General features: G+C 38.2%; 1 protein-coding gene across 1 annotated transcript; it reads right to left on the bottom strand.

The window, feature by feature from the left end:
- Window positions 1–3,663: 3,663 nt before the first annotated feature.
- On the bottom strand, window positions 3,664–10,634 carry fam98b (family with sequence similarity 98 member B). Its single transcript, XM_067367399.1, has 8 exons — window positions 10,471–10,634; window positions 7,806–7,954; window positions 7,566–7,694; window positions 7,320–7,492; window positions 5,687–5,767; window positions 5,449–5,565; window positions 4,223–4,390; window positions 3,664–4,135 (listed from the first exon to the last, which is right to left on the bottom strand). Exons 1-8 carry the CDS (start codon window positions 10,506–10,508, stop codon window positions 3,908–3,910), a joined length of 1,083 nt encoding a protein of 360 aa, XP_067223500.1. The 5' UTR covers window positions 10,509–10,634; the 3' UTR covers window positions 3,664–3,907.
- Between the last annotated feature and the right edge of the window lie 6,990 nt (window positions 10,635–17,624).

Here is a 17,624-nt window from a genome sequence, read left to right as displayed (position 1 = left end):
AACTTTGAGAGAACCTTGCCAGAATGTTCTGAGAACGAGCCGGGGACCATCTGTACTACAGCTATCCTACGTTTCCAAGAATGAGCAAACATTACTCAATTTAATGCATGACATATTTTTGAATTATTGGCTATGTCAGTGTGTGTTGATGTGGAGATGCTCTGTGTAAATGTACAGCAGCAGCTCATCACAAAACTAGAGACTCTGTAACACAAAGACAATGTCATAATTCAGTCAGAAAACAAGTTTCCTCACACTCCATGGACTTAAGCTGCAGTCCTCTGCTGGTGATCACATGAACCTTTGCGAGATTTTGATATTTTATAACCACATGTTGAAGATAAAACCTTAATAACATAACATTACTATATCTATCTTTACTAAAATGATAAATGTTTTTTTATAATGTAATGCAATTTTTCATGTTTACTATTTCAAACTGTGCTGTGTTGCATATTAGGTATGATAAAAAGCATAGTTTATTTTTATGTTTATTTTTATTCAACAGAAGACAAACAATCCATGTTGTTTGATTCTGCATTGTGCATTACTCTTCTGAACATATGGATGGTTTTAAACCTTTGATTTAATCCTTCTGAAACATACATGACTTTTGTTCTTTTTATAGATGGTCTAGTAATCTGCTGCGGTCCGCTAATGGACGCTGCGCTTCAGACGCTTCTCACTGGACTCTCTGAGTGTTACCAGCTGTAGATATATTTATTATTCGTGTCATGACTCTTAGGATTATATTTCCTGTTGTAGCTCATGGTTTACACTTTTTACAATTGTTGTAGAATTTTATACAAACCCAAAAGTCATATAGACTCTCTCATTGTATCCTCTCATAACTCTTTAAAACTCAAATGATTTCAAACATGTGACTTCTCATCACACTAGACATCAATAAACAACATTTTCTTAGGTTTCTTGTTTCAAGTTGTTTCATTTTGGTTTAGTAAGTGCTATTTCTTAAACTCTTTAAAGCTTCTTTATTGGCATTGATGGTTACACGTAGAACATCCATGGAATCAATTGCAGCAAGAAAACAGCCGTGTGAAACATCTTGACTTGGATGAAAAGATCATGAACAATATGAAGAATTAAACGTTTCCACAGCAAGAAGCAGCTTGAGAAGACTGATGAAGAGAGCAAACATGCTGAGCATAAAATCAAAATATATAATGCTAATAACAATAATAATAGCTGATGCATCAATGTGTCAGCAATGTCACGAAACAGCTTATATAATACTATAAATATAAATGCTATTATTAGATGTTGAATTTGAACACGTGGAATATGATGACATGCTGTGCATTATTTTCCATGTTTAAGTGATATAATCGGGTCCCTGGTGCATCTACCAACCCAGAAAACGTGAAAAAGCACAACCCAGTAACTTTGTTTTGGTAAGCCTTTCTCTGCAAGCATGTGAAAAAAAAAAGAGCTGCTCAGATTTCCCTCCTTGTGTGACATAGGAAGAAGATCTGATCTGCACATTTCCACCCATGGCGCCGCCATTTTGTTTTCACAAGTGACAACGGTGTACCAGTTATAACGCCAAGACAAAAGTTGGAGCAAAGCATGTTAACTGTTCTGTCGTTGCTGCACAGATGAGCACAAACACTATTTGAAGTCTCGTATCCTGAAGTTGAGCCTGGCAAGCTAAAAAAAGAAGCGTTTCAGTCCAAGCGATATTTTGGAAAAACTATTTGACCATTCAAGCACAAAAGATGCAAAACGCTCCGAAGCTTCCTGAAGCAGTGTTTTGAAATCGGCCATCACTAAATAAGTCGTTATGTTGTTTTTTTTACCGCACCAAAAATATTCTCGTGGCTTTATAATATTAATATTGAACCACTGTACTCACATGAACTGATTTAAATATGTTTTTAGTATATTAAAGGTGCCCTAGATTCAAAAATTGACTTTACCTCGGCATAGTTAAATAACAAGAGTAGAAATGACAATGACATACAGTCTCAAACACCATTACACAAGGGCAGAACATCTGGATCTGTGCACAGACAAGGTAAGCAAGCAATAAGAACAGTGAAAAATGGCAGATGGAGTGATAATAACTGACATGATTCATGATATCATGATATTTTAAGTGATATTTGTAAATTGTCTTTCTAAATGTTTCGTTAGCATGTTGCTAATGTACTGTTAAATGTGGTTAAAGTTACCATCGTTTCTTACTGTATTCACGGAGACAAGAGCCGTCGCTGTTTTCATTTTTAAACACTTGCAGTCTGTATAATGCATAAACACAACTTCATTCTTTATAAATCTCTCCGACAGTGTAGCATTAGCCGTTAGCCACGGAGCACAACCTCAAACTCATTCAGAATCAAATGTAAACATCAAAATAAACATGTACTTACGTGATTAGACATGCTGCATGACGAACACTTTGTAAAGATCCATTTTGAGGGTTATATTAGCTGTGTGAACTTTTTTAATGTTGTTTAAGGCAAGCGCGAGCTCTTGGGGTGGAGAGCACCAGATTTAAAGGGCCACACACCCTGAATTGGCTCATTTCTAATGATGCCCCAAAATAGGCAGTTAAAAAAATGAATTAAAAAAAACTCTTAAGGGGTATTTTGAGCTGAAACTTCACAGACACATTCAGGGGACACCTTAGACTTGTATTACATCTTTTTTTAAAGTTCTAGGGCACCTTTAATGGATTTTGAGAGAGGAAATGTCATTGCTGGCTATGCAGGCCTCACTGAGCCATCGGATTTCAACAAAAATATCTTAATTTGTGTTCTGAAGATGAACGAAGGTTTTACGGGTGTGGAACGACATGAGGGAGAGTAATTAATGACATTATTTCATTATTTCAGAAAAAAAAGAAGAGAAATCCTTAATGCATCATTAAAGTGAAACTGAAAATTCATTTCTTGTTAGGACACTCATCTCTGATACAGCTGTTACATGATGATGAAGCTTTCAATGTGTTCATAAATCCTCATTCATAGGCAGTACTTGGTCATCATTTATACCCATTTATTTTATAGTTAATCTTACCTGGTTACCTACTAAAATCTGTGTGATGAAATGGAAAAGCTGCTTAAAGGGATAGTTCACCCAAAAATGAAAATTATCCCATGATTTACTCACTCTCAAGCCATCCTTGGTGTATATGACTAACTTCTTTCAGACGAACACAATCGGAGATATATTTAAAAATATCCTGTCTCCTCCAAGCTTTATAATGGTAGTGAAAGGGGGGCCCGATTTTAAAGCGCATCCATCTGTTGTAAAATCAATCCATGGATATGGATATTTTTCTTACAAAAATGCATCGCTTCACTTCAGAAGGCCTTTATTAACCCGTCCGTATGGATTATATTTGTGATGGATGCACTTTTTTTGGCTTCAAAATCAGGTCCCGTTCACTACCATTATAAAGCTTGGAGGAGCCAGGATATTAAATATCTCTGATTGTGTTTGTCTGAAAGAAGATAGTCATATACACCTAGGATGGCTTGAGGGAGAGTAAATCATGGGATAATTTTCATTTTTGGGTGAACTATCCCTTTAACATCGAGAACAACATGAAAGTAGCTGAATGAAGGTGATCCTTCAGTTTGAGATCCAACGGGACCAGAATGCAAAGCACATGGCCAACAACACTGACTTGAGTCCATTTATACAAAACAAGAAAAAAGTATCAAATCAAAGACACAAAACAACAACGGAATGTCATGTACATTTCATAAGGGTTTTTCACGGCTTTATTCTTTACCATGATGTCTCAGTAATCTCACAGGTATTTGCACAGGCTGATCATGCAGCTCAAGGAAACACTAGTTTAAAAGAGAGGAAATGAAATCTCCTCACAGGGCGCACGTTAATGCGCTTCACTGTCACTCATATGTCCATCATAACACGGTCAGTGATAGTACTGCCCCCCTCGACCTCCTTTACTCCATCTGCCTCCTCTCCATCCATCTCCTCCGGAGCGCCAACCACCTCTAGATCCGCCTCCTCCCCAGTTCCCGCCGTATCCTCCTCCTCGGCCTCCGCCATCAGATCTCTTCTGCCAGGCGGGCATCTCGGGCAGAGGCGCTTCGATCTCAGACGGCCGTCCGCCGCGATCAGGAACTCTTCCCATCAGGATCTGATGATGCCATGACACACAAATCATCAGCAACGATCAAACGTCAGCCAGAATCCGACAAACCAAATAACCCTAAGCTGTACGTACTCTGTTTACGGCGCATGCGGTTTTCTCCCGGCACGAGCCGCTGCTTGTTTTCACCATGTTGCAGATGTCCTCTCGTGCGGCGAGCAGATGAGCCACGCTCACCGACGACTTCAGTGACAGAGAGTATCTCTTGGGCTGATACGCCCTGGCCATTCTGTCAATCTTCACCTGAAGAGTAAATAAACAAATAAACTCATAGCTTTGCTTTCCTAACACTCAACAACACGTGCATATGTCTGCCATTTATATAAGGGAAAAGATGTAATTAATGCAAGCTGCTCGCCGTAGGATGAAAAACAGTGTCAGTGTCAATTTCAATCAGAATTACAGCTTCAGTTTCTACTATAAAGTGTCTCTCCAATGTGTTCATGTTTTAATTGCATGTGACCTCGACCGACTAAACAGAACAAATGAACCAGAGGAGATTTACACCTCAGAGAAGGTGGAGCCTCAGAGCCACACCTACCTATTACATCATCAACACGGACCAATGGGACCTGGTCACTACTTTTTTCTTCGTAATACCAAATTTATATCTCACAATTCTGACTTTTTTTCTTTGTGATTCCAAGTTCTCGCAATTGACACTTTTTCTTCTCAATTCGGAATTTATATCTGGTAATTCTGACTTTTTCCTCTTAATTGAGAATTTATCTCTCAAAATTCAGATTTTTTTCTTTGCAATTCCAAATTTATATCTCATAATTCTAAAAAATTTTCTTTGCAATTATGAATTTGTTTCACAGTTCTGACTTTTTTCTTCTTAATTCCAAATTTACATCTCATAATTCTGACTTTTTTGTTTGCAATTCTGAATTTCTCACAATTCTGAATTTTTTCTTTGCAATTCCAACTTTGTCTTGTAATTTTTTTTCTTCTCTGAATTATGAGATATAAATTCTTCTTAATTGAGAATTTATATCTCATAATTCAGATTTTTTTCTTTGCAATTCCTCGCAATTCTGACTTTTTTCTTCTTAATTACGAATTTACATCGAATAACTCTTTGCAATTCAGAATTAAAAAATATATATATATTCCAAAGTGGAAATATGCTTCCAGAAAGCTGTGACTTTTTAAGTGAACACAGTGTCCTGTATGTTCTGTCAGTTGTTAATAATTTATGTTATTTCAATAAAATGTATTAATTTGTTTAAAAATAAGATGTAAAATGGTTTTTAAAAATGTCAAAACATAAAGCAGTGAATGAAGTGTTTCCCACGTGCCTTGGCTCTGTCAGACCAGCTGAAGGACTGCACCGTCACATCCAGCCGTTTGATCAGCATTCGCCGCCGACACTCGTACTCCGCTGACAGAACGCCGTTGATCTTCTCCAACTCGCTCTGAATAAACACACATCACACTTCATTCAGTAATGACATAGACATTTTTAACACTTTATACAGCTCATCTGTAATGAAACATCTAGTGAAACTCATCTCCAGAGATAAGAATGACTCTCACCCATTTGTCAGGATGGAGGGAGCTCTTGAATGCAGGATCTCCGATGTGCGTCTCTGGAAGCTGCTTCAGCAAAACATTCACCTGCACCACAAAAACAGAGAAATATATAAGTTGAAACCATATGAAAAGAGAGCTAAAATAGTCGATGTCATGAGGAATCATTGTGCTAAAATATATATATATATATACTGCAAACTTCCTTTCCAGTCCATAAAGAGAGTTTATTGTTTCCACTCCACATATCCTGGTCGATTTTCTCGTTTTTAATTGATTCTCACTTTGATGAACCGACATTGATTCTTAAATCTCAAGAATAGATATTTTAATCAGTGCCGTTTTCAGCTGATGTGCAAACAAAATATCACTAAACATTATTTGTAGATCCTGCCATCCAGTAAACTTTTTGCTTTGAATATGAAAGCTGAGACTTTGTTTAATATCAATTAGAGATGCACCGATATATCAGCCAATAATCGGTACTGGCCGATAAAAGCTAATTTTCACACTATGGGCTATCAGCCGATAGTCTAAAAACAGTCGATAGTCAGGGCCGATATATCCTCTCAATCAAAAGAGGGCAGGAAAAAGCACTGAATTTGTGCTTTGTATAAAGAAAATGTAAAGAAACTGTTTCATATTCAGTACTAACAGTAATTACACTACCATTCAAAAGTTTGGAAACATTACTATTTTTAATGTTTTTCAAAGAAGTCTCTTCTACTCATCTAGCCTGCATTTATTTGATCAAATAAACAGGAAAAAAAAAACAGTAATATTGTAAAATGTTATTACAATTTAAAATAATGGTTTTCTATTATAATGGTCTGTGATCAAAGCTGAATTACTCCAGTCTTCAGTGTCACATGATCCTTCAGAAATCATTCTAATATGATGATTTGTTACAAATGTTGTGCTGCTTAATACTTTTTTTATAATGTGATACTTTTTTTCAGGATTTTTTTGATGAATAAAAAGTAAAAAAAAAAAAAGCAGCATTTATTTAAATTAAATCTTTTGTAACAATATACACTACCGTTCAAAAGTTTGGGCTCAGTATTTTTTTTTTCTTTCTTTTTTTATAAGAAATTAATATTTTTTTTCAGCAGGGATATGTTAAATGGATAAAAACTGATAGTAAAGATTCATATTGTTAGAAAATATTTCTATTTTGAACAAATGCTGTTCTTTTTTTTATTCATCAATGAATCCTGAAAAATCCAAAAAATATTAAGCAACACAACTGTTTCCAACTTTGATAATAACTGAGTATCAAATCAGCATATTAGAATGATTTCTGAAGGATCATGTGACACTGAAGACTGGAGTAATGATGCTGAAAATTCAGCTTTAATCACAGAAAAATAATTATATTTTAAAGTATATTAAAATAGAATCCATTATTTTAAATTGTAATAATATTTTATTAATTATATTTTACAGTTTTTTTCTTTATTTTTGATCAAATAAATGCAGGCTTGATGAGCATAAGAGACCTCTTTCAAAAACATTAAAAATAGTAATGTTTCCAAACTTTTGAATGGTAGTGTATATGAATTATTCACAAAGTTAAGAAATATTAATTTAATCTGGCTGTTGTACGATTAGAGCAAAACACATGAAGTGAATGCCGCACCTGCTGCTGGACGGCACTGAAGGTGTCTCTGGCGTCTCGTCCGGCCGGATCTGGCAGCTTCAGAGTTTCACATATGATCCTGAGATCCTGGAGAGGCGCGTCCAGCTCCTCCGCCTCACACCTGGGTTTACTGGCCTCGATCTCGGCCGCTTGAAGCTCCGACGCCAAGAACACTGAGCGACGAAACACTCGGTCAACATGGAGAAGAACACGATCACCACAAACATGAATGTGCAAACCACTCACAGATGATCTTCAGATGGTCCTTCGTGTCTTTGACATCCCCGTTTACTAATCGTGACGCCAGTCCTTCATATGGACAACACGAGTCCTTCAGCAGCCTGCCGATGTCCAGAATGCATCTGTCAGGATCTTCTACACACACAAACATCAACCACATCAGCTGCTGTTTACTGTGCAGCTCCTGTTACTGGAAAGCTGAACGAATGCATATTGTTTTCCTCACATGCCGTGTGTGTGTGTCACCTGTGATGAGCGCCTCCTGTGTGTGCGAATCAGTGATGCGTGAGAGTCTGGAGGAGAGCCACATCATCAGACTGACATATTCAGATGAGCTGAAGCCCCGCCCACACGCCGCCAGCAGACACGCCTCCTCTGACAGCGGCCCCTCATACCTGCCCATCATCACACACCACATTTGCATGTTTATGCACATTTTCGTAGATTTGCAGAAGGGAAGGCGCATGTTGTAGGTGATGTGACGGGTCAGACTTCGGTTTTATATTCGCACATTCAGACTTCTGCGTTTAAGATTTTTCTAATTATATGTGCATTAAAGTTAATGTTTGCAATTTCAAAGCAGAGGCATGATATTGACAACCAACTATTCTCAACCTTGTACATTTTTCACAATCGAGCAAATGGCCATATATTTATTTATTTATGATTTAATGCCATATATTCATGGCAATCAGCAGTATCACTTCAATACATTGTTTACAATACAAATGGCCATATATTGTTTTAATTGCATACTTACTTGCAGAATGTCTACTGAATGTCCAATGTAGTGCCGTAAACCACATAAACCACATTTTTTTTAGTGCAAACAACTGTAAAGTGTTCATCCAGGTGTCAGCTATGATGCACAGCTTTCATATTTTTGATATTTATTAAAATAAACTGTCAAATTGTGTGTAAAAATGGCTTTTTCACTACTGTATATTGGATCATACATAAATATGCCATAATTTAAAGCTCAATAACATTTGATGGAAATAATTGACAATCATAAAACCAACTGTAAAGTGCTCATCTACATGTTAACTATGATGCACACTAGGGCTGGGTAAAAAAATATAGATTTCTCGATTTGAATCGATTCTCATTTTTACGAACCGATATCGATTCTTAAATCCCAAGAACTGATTAGTCTAGTCTGTTTTCAGTTGATGAATGAGCAGAATATGTAGCGCCTCCCATCCAATAAATCGTAATAATAATCTTTGTGCTTTGTTACTTTTGATATGAAGAAAAGTCTCAGATTTCAAATGACGTCCATCTTATTATGAGATTCAAAAATTAAATTTCGTTTTAGCTCTGTATAATGTGGCGTGACGGATTGCTTTAGTGCCTCAGTTAAAGAGAAGCATGTGATCATCCTCTCCTCCGCTTTAATACCAGTTACAGCGAAATAAACATGAACATCTGAAGGTATGTTAAAATATACAGTACAACTTACTGAAATCCGTATCATGTCTCGTGAAATCGCTCAATCAGTGTTTCAACTTCGGAAAGACGTCAATAAAACAGCTTGTAAACAATGTCACGTGACGTCACATTTACCTCAGAAAAACATATTCATTGACCATAAACTCATTAGTCAGCTAGAAAAGTGAACTCTAGAAAGCAACTTTCTGATAAATATAGCTATGTACCGTTACATATTCATTATCATTTTTAATGTTCTTCAATATTTAATGCATGTTTGAATAATCAGTTATGACAGCCGCGATTTAAATGTGTATATTTCAAAAAGACGAACTGGAGTAGAAATATGATTATGTAATTCTGAACTGTATTTATAATAAAAACATAATTGAGTGTAATTTAAATGTTTGTATATAAGTAAGTTAATTTAACCTTCAATATTATTATAGTAGTACCAACTGATTCGTACTGTACTGAAACTGAAATACAACATCCAAAATAATCGTAATCAAATCGAAAGTATGTGAATAGTAATCAAATCGAATCGTGAAAATTGTGTCAATACCCAGTCCTAATACGGAATTTTATATTTTTGATATTAAAATACACTGTCAAATCATGTGTAAATCATGTGTGTGTTGCTATTACTTATTATTTATTTATTAATATGCCGTAATTTAAAGCTCAATAACATTTGAAAGGAATAATTTAGTCATAAATCCAGCTGTAAAGTGTTCATCTACATGTCAGCTATGATGAACATCTTTTATAATTTTGATATTTATTAAAATAAACTGTCAAATCATGTGTAAAAATGGCTATTTTTCACTAATGCTGTTCTTTCAAGATTTATATTCATCTTTCTTGTCTTCATTAGTTCATTTCTAATGGGTTGGCAAAAACTATGGAAGCTTAATAAACCAATTAAAAAGGCAATTGCCACTTTTTATCTCAAGTTTACATTTGGTAATTCTGTTTTTTTTTTTTTTTTTTTTTTACACCATGGAATAACAAAATTAAAAAATGGTATTTGGGCCTTTTTTGTGTTATTTATGCATTTCTATCTTCTTCCTGCTCATTAGCAAAACGTAAAAGCAAATCACTCCACATGAATAAATAACTTGTGGCAAATATCAATGACTTTAATTATTTATTCATTTTTAACGTTACTTGGGATATTTTGTGAATTCATTTTTGAAGGAGATGATGCCATTATATTTATCGTGTCACAGAAATATGTAAAAATCAGTCAAAACACAAATATGTAATTGCTAAGTTACTTCCTTTTCCCCATAAACACAACACTTGAATAACCACTTTCTGACAATATCAGAGAAAAAAATAACCTTTCTAAATGTACCTTAACTGTTCATAACTGTCCATCAAATAAATACAGCCGACAATTAAACATTATCAATCACTGTTTCTGATCATCGTCATCATTAAAAATCATATTTTATGCGATCGATCTGCTGCTTACCCAACCTGATCCAGGATGTCGAGTATATCGCTTTCCATCTTAAATACATATAGATGTGACTAAATAATGAATATTAGCATTTCATTTAAATCTCTGAGAGGAATTCATCCGCACGCGCGTCTGCTGCAGTGCGTCACTCAAACGAGACCGTGAAGAAACGACAACAAAACTAGAGTTCCTATGGCAACACGGCTTTGTGTCCTCTTGTCTTACTTCGGTCGCTAGAGATCTCTAAAGTATGTTTAATAGTTACTATAAAAATGGTCACAGAGGTCACAGAGCATACAGTCAACTGTATATTGGAAAAATAAATATAAGATGCACAATTTTAAGGCTTTAACATTGCTGGAGATTGATATTGTATCCAAGTCATACTTAACATATTTACAAAATATAATAAACAAGGGCTTTATGGACAGATTGCACTTATGTATAAAAAATGTATTAGCCCAAAGTACTATTTCAGTCTTCAGCTGTCGGCGTGACGTAACTTTCGTCATCAGGAAGGTCCTCGTGAAACTGCGCATGCGCAAACTTTGAGGCAGAAATGTCCACTAGGTGGCGATAAGCACCATAGACATCATATAGGTATGATAAGCACAGCATCTTCTTCATTCATTTCTGGAACCTTAATTATGCTCACAACCGAGACATTTATCAACTTTTGGCCTTTTTTTTTTTTTTTTCAAACACAGATTTAAAACATTTTTTTTTCTTTTTGCTACTGTTCAAATGCCTTGTAGATTTGATTTTTTTTTTAATCAAAATTTGTCACATAAACACAAACCATTCAATTATTGGGGAAATTACACTTACATTTTCAGTCAAACGTTACAACGAGGTTCCATTTGTCAACATTAGTTCAATACATTAGTTAACGTGAAATAATGAACAATACACTACAGCATTTATTAATCCTATTGTTAATCTCAACATATACAATGCTCAGCATAAATGAGTACTCCCCCTTTGAAAAGTTACATTTTAAACAATATCTCAATTAACACAAAAACAATTTCCAAAATGTTGACAAGACTAAGTTTACTATAACATCTGTTTAACTTCTAACATGAAAGTGAGGTTAATAATATAACTTAGATTACACATTTTTTCAGTTTTACTCAAATTACGGTGATGTAAAAATGAGTACACCTCACAACAAAAACTACTATATCTAGTACTTTGTATGGCCTCCATGATTTTAATGACAGCACCAAATCTTCTAGGCATGGAATGAACAAGTTGGCGACATTTTACAACATCTATCTTTGTCCATTCTTCAAGAATGAGCTCTTTTAGAGACTGGATGCTGGATGGAGAGTGATGCTCAACTCGTCTCTTCAGAATTCCCCACAGGTGTTCGATTGGGTTCAGATCAGGAGCCACTGAATCACTTTCACCCTGTTCTTCTTCAGAAATCCAACAGTGGCTTTAGATGTGTGTTTAGGATCATTGTCATGTTGGAAAAGTGCACGACGACCAAGGGCACGGAGTGATGGTAGCATCTTCTCTTTCAGTATAGAGCAGTTCATCTGTGAATTCATGATGCCATTAATGAAATGCAGCTCGACAGCAGCAGCACTCATGCAGCCCCACATAAGGACACTGACACCACCATGCTTCACTGTAGGCACCATGCTTTTTTCTTTGTATTCCTCACCTTTGTGATGCCATCCGTTCCAAAAACATTAATCTTGGTCTCATCACTCCAGAGTATAGAGTCCCAGTAGTCTTCATCTTTGTTGGCAAACTCTAGGGAGCTTTTTTGTGTCTGGGCTTTAGGAGAGGCTTCTTTCATGGACGGCACCCATGATGCCATTCCTCTGCAGTGTACGCCGTATTGTGTCACGAGAAATAGTCACTCCAGTTTGGCTTTCTACTTCTTTAGATAACTGCAGTGAACTTGCATGCTGATTTTCTTCAACCCTTCTCATCAGAAGACGCTCCTGTCGAGGTGTTAACTTCCGTGGACGACCTGGACGTCTCTTTGAGATGGTTGCAGTTCCATCTTTTTTACATTTTTGTCCCACTTTTGCTACAGTATTCTGACTGATAAGTAAAGCTTTGCTGATCTTCTTGTAGCCTTCACCTTTCTGGTGTAAAGAAATTATTTTCTTTCTCAGGTCTGGTGACATTTCTCTTCCATGTGGTGCCATTGCTGACAGCATGAAATGGGAAGCGGTTTTAACACCCTTTTAGAGTCATCTGTCTGCTGTACACCTGTGTAATGAATAATTAGACTCACATGTGCTTGAATTCTTGTTAAATTAGACATTTGTAGTCTAAAATGTAGCTTTGCTCCAGAGTCTTTCAGTGGGGTGTACTCATTATTGCATCACCCTATTTTGAGTAAAACTGAAAATTTTGTTCTCTAAGTTATATTATTAACCTTACTTTCATGTTATAAGTTAAACAGATGTTATATAAAACTTAGTCTTGTCAACATTTTGGAAATAGTTTTTCTAGAATCCAGAGAATACTACCTGTGAAGAGTTTATTTTTTATTTAATAAATATTATGAAAAAGTATAAAAATTACTAATGAATGTATTTAGGGCAGACAAAACAATATACGCTGTCATGTTCTCTTGCGTTCAGATGCTGTTTGGGAACACAATCATGTGAGATGCTTCTAAAAGAAATTAAACCAAATCATTCTGATGACAGACTTTGACTCAGGCATTTCAGAACCACCAAACCAACATTTGAGATCCAATTACAGCCTCTGATGGGCAAAGTTTATAAAGTGGGTGGAAACGTGAGCTGCATTAATACTCAGTCATTTGATTTATGGATTCATATACCAGCATACAGGTTTGGAATGACATGAGAGTAAAGGATGGCAAAACTGTCAGTTCAAGGGGAATGTTTCTCTGAAGCTTGAAGATCAAAGACTTTTCAATTTGACTGATACTGTAAACATTTTTTTGAGAACCTTATCTAGAGACTGTCTATGATAACAACATAAGTGAAAGTGTGTTTAAATGTTATAATGTTTAAATGTTGAGTGGATTCTAATAAGTAATGAGAAACTTTTCAGGTGTGGAATGGGCTTACGAATACTATAAGCACACATGAACAGAAAAATAGCACACTTGAACATTTTAAAGGGTTAGTTCATCCAAAAATAAAAATGATCCCATGATTTACTCACCCTCAAGCCATCCTAGGTGTTTATGACTATCTTCTTTCAGACGAACACAATTGGAGATATTTAAAAATAGCCTTAATCCTCCAAGGTTTATAATGGTTGTGAATGGGGGCCCGTGTTTTGAAGCCAAAAATAATGCATCCATTCATAAAAAAAAGTAATCCATATGACTCCAGGGGGTTAATAAAGGTCTTCTGAAGTGAAGCGATGCATTTTTGTAAGAAAAATATCCATATTTAAAACTTTATAAATTCAAATAACTAGCTTCCAGTGGACGACCATACGCATATATCTATTATTAAATATATCTCTGATTGTGTTCATCTGAAAGAAGATAGTCATAAACACCTAGGATGGCTTGAAGGTGAGTAAATCATGGGGTAATTTTCATTTTAAAGTAAACTATCCCTTTAAGAAAAATAGTTCCCTTTCTATGCGGTTCACTCGCATTCAGACAGTTTTGCTGATGCTTATGGGGAAACTCCTGTTTTTTTCAGAATCATAAAGCCTGATTGCTTCATGTGGTGCAGTTGCACAGAGAAATGGCATTTCAGCCTGTCAAAAATGGTGGAGTTGACTGCTATATACAGAAATTCCACAACATCAGAATCATTCTCCTTCAGCACGGAGTCCATCTCCTCAATGACTCTGAATACAACATATAATCCTTTCTATTCTCTGTTGAAGCAAGCCTCTGCAGTGGACCATCAGCGCCTCGCAGCTTGCACCTGACTCTGCACTCTCCTCTGTGGCTTTCCAGCAAAAGCACAGAAAGAGCAATTTCCATCTAAAAGAGCAGTGACTTTTGATGCAAAATGTTGTGTCCTGACTGTAGCTCGGACGAGCACCCCAACTGCATCACTTGCCTGGGATGCACCTACGCTGTGGCTGCACTAACTGAGACCAGCTGCTCACACTGCGAGAATGAGATCGACGCTGACAGCCCTGCACTTATGAAGAAGAAACAATGGAGTCGCAGGGATGAGCAGACGGGACTAAGTAAGCTCACGCCGGTCCACATGCCGCGCATTTCACTCTTCCTGCAGCCAGGGGATTCCCAAGAGCTGCTAGCATTGCAAGAGCAACAACTGCACTGACATCATTGCAGCTGATAATGACGTTCTCCCTGTGACTATCAAGCAAAACTCAGAGCATATTTCATATTTTCTCCAAGGCCACCTCTGCATTACATAAAATGGTGGTGCTTCAAGTTTATCAGGACAAGCTTCTGCATGAGGAGAATGGGATGAGATGTCATGAGATGGCCAACTTAGTAGTGCTGAAGCATCACTATAGCTCAATCTCACTGAGATTAAGGAGAAGCAGTCCTGATGGCTCAGGATGTAGGAAAAAAAGGGTTCAAGTCCCACCGAGGCTGGACCACCCTTAAAGCGTGCCCGTCTTCAAGTCCCTCTTCAGCTTAGGGCAGTGGAGATGATATGTTTAGTGCTGGTTCTGGGCCTGCCCCATTAGTCTGCGCACCCAAACCCATTCTCACTGTTATAGCGAACTAAACAAAATTTTTACATTCTCATGAAAAGAGCATTTCTCCTCCTCTCAATGCAGTAACAGGTGCTGTTCTCCGGCTTCAGCACAAGACGCGTCCTGTAGTACTTTAACTATTTGCCACTCAGGGCAAGGGAGGCCATTCCCGGAGTATCAAGCTGGATTTTGGGGATAATAGAAAGAGGCTACTTGCTCCAATTTGCCATACTACTTGCTCCAAAATGGCATACAATTTTACAGTCCTTCCATTCGGACTCTCTCAAGCTCCTTGTAATTTTGCGTAGATGCATCTCTCTTCCCTCAGAGATAGACCAGAATTCAGCTTGACGATTGGCTCCTTATAGTTCAGTCGAAACAGGAGCTATGCGCCCAAAGACCCCTGCTCCTCAGTGATCTGGAAAGCCTGGGATTCAGGGTCAACTTTGGCAAGAGCTTGGTGCTCCCCAGCCAACAAATTTTGTTTCTGAGGGATGTATTTGACTCAGCTCAAATGCAGGCTTGGCTCACAAAAGAGCGTACAGCTGAAAATCAGGTGCATAGGGGCCTCATCTCTTCTCCCCCTTCAAGAGGTTTCAAAAACTGCTGGGCTTCATGGCAGCAACATGCTCCATATGCGACCACTCCAGCTTTGGTTGAAAGGCCATGTCCTACCTCATGTGTGGCGCACAGGCTGACACACGCTCAAGGTGACCCAAGGTGGCATCAAGGCCTTGGAAATCATCCCGCTTTTATCAGAACGGGATAACACTGGGCACAGTTCCAAGAGGAACATGGTCATGAAAGATGCCTCCCAAGATGGACTGGGGTGCCCTGTGCGACATCAGAATAGCCTTTGGCTCATGGGCGACTCCTATAATGAAACAACACATCAACTGTCTATAAAAGTTGGTGGTAATTCTGGCCTTCAAGGAGTTCCTGGCGGAATTGGTCCTGTTCCGCTTGGACAACTGGACGGAGGTTGCTTTTATAAAACACAAAGGAGGTATCAGGTCAAGCCCTCTGCACAGACTAGTGAACAGTCTTCTCCTATGGGGACAGAAGAACCTCCGTTCAGTCAGGGCGGTTCACGTGCCTCCACACTCAAAGTGTGTGTGGCAGCTATCGTGGCGAACCATGCCCAAATATCTGGCCAACTAAATGGGAAACATGACCTGGTCGTTAAGTTTCTCAGAGGGGTTAGAAGGTTGCTCCATCCTTGCTCAGTAAGACGTGCCGAGCTCCTCGAATGTAGGAGTAGACATGCTGTCACACAACAGACTACCCTGGGGGAAAGAAGACTCCACCCCCAGGCGGTCAACACAATATGGAGCACCTCAGATTTGATTCCAGCTGCTGTCAGCACCTCCATGGCCCATACTGCTGAAGAGACCTTCTCTCTCAGGAGCAGGGGACAATTTGGCACCCTCAACCGGCGTTGTGGGACCTGCTTGTTTGGCCCCTTCAACGGGAGCCATCAGGCTTCCCCCAGGGGGTCATGAGAATGATCTCAGAGGCAAGGGCCCCTTCTACAAGGCACCTTTACACTTAGAAATGGTTTATTTTCTTATGCTGGTGCTTAGCTCGGAAATTAGATGTCAAATTAGCATCAGTCAAAGGAGTATGCAATCTGCAGGCTCTATCTGTGGAACCTTCCTGACTTGAGTCCTGTTTAGAATGCCGGTGATAGTGCAGTTAGCTCTTCTTCTGGTGCAACAAGCAAGCACCCCATCCATTCTGTCCCCTAAGGGCTCTTAGTGTGTATACTGAGCGCTCTGGCCAATTTCGACCATACTAAAGGGCTGCAGGTTTCAAAGCAAAGACATTCCAGATGGATTGTCGTTGCAATAGCACTGGCTTACAAGTCTGTGGACTTGTAGTGCCCATTAGGAGTGATGGCCTACTTCACTAGCAGTATGGCCTCCTCTTGAGCATAATCCAGCGGAGTTTCTATCACAGATATCTGTGCGCCAGCCTGCTTGTCCTCACCATCCACTTTCATTAGATTTTACAACCTTGACATCCCTGCTCTTCTAGAACCGGTGTTGTCAGTCTGAAACTGTCTGAGCCTCTCCTTAAGCAGCTCATCTTGGGGCCTTCAATCGATCGCCCCCAAGTTGTCAGCTTAACGTCTTCCGCTCTGCACTTGTAGCACAGCGCTATTGGATTAAGTTCCTCATAAGCATCAGCAAAAGTGATGCAATGCGAGTGAACCATATCAAAAGGGAACATTATGATTACACGTGTAACCCTGGTTCCCTGAGTTAACAGGAACGAGCATTGCGAGGCTTGCCATGCTAGCCGCGCTGTTTTGGCATTTCTTTGTGACTTATATAGGCAGTCAACCCCACCCTTTTTGGCAGGCTGAAATGACATTTGCACAGACTTGAAACAGGCTTCAGGATACTGAGAAAACAGGAGTTTCCCCATAAGCATCAGAAAAACCAATGCAATGCTCAATCCGGTTATCTCAGGGAACGAAGGTTATGTGAGTAACCATAATATTCCTTTACTTAAATATA

The sequence above is a fragment of the Chanodichthys erythropterus genome, chromosome 18 (genome assembly GCF_024489055.1).
Source record: "Chanodichthys erythropterus isolate Z2021 chromosome 18, ASM2448905v1, whole genome shotgun sequence".
Taxonomy (NCBI): domain Eukaryota; kingdom Metazoa; phylum Chordata; class Actinopteri; order Cypriniformes; family Xenocyprididae; genus Chanodichthys; species Chanodichthys erythropterus.
Note: the sequence above shows the minus strand (reverse complement) of the source record. Positions and strands in the feature narration are given on the sequence as shown.

Coding starts and splice junctions, on each gene's coding strand:
- fam98b (XM_067367399.1), bottom strand. CDS start 10,508: ATGGAAAGCGATATACTCGACATCCTGGATCAGGTTGG. Junction 7,955..10,470: donor GACATCCTGGATCAGGTTGG/GTAAGCAGCAGA, acceptor GATGATGGGCAG/GTATGAGGGGCCGCTGTCAG. Junction 5,768..7,319: donor TCAGTGCCGTCCAGCAGCAG/GTGCGGCATTCA, acceptor TTTGTGGTGCAG/GTGAATGTTTTGCTGAAGCA.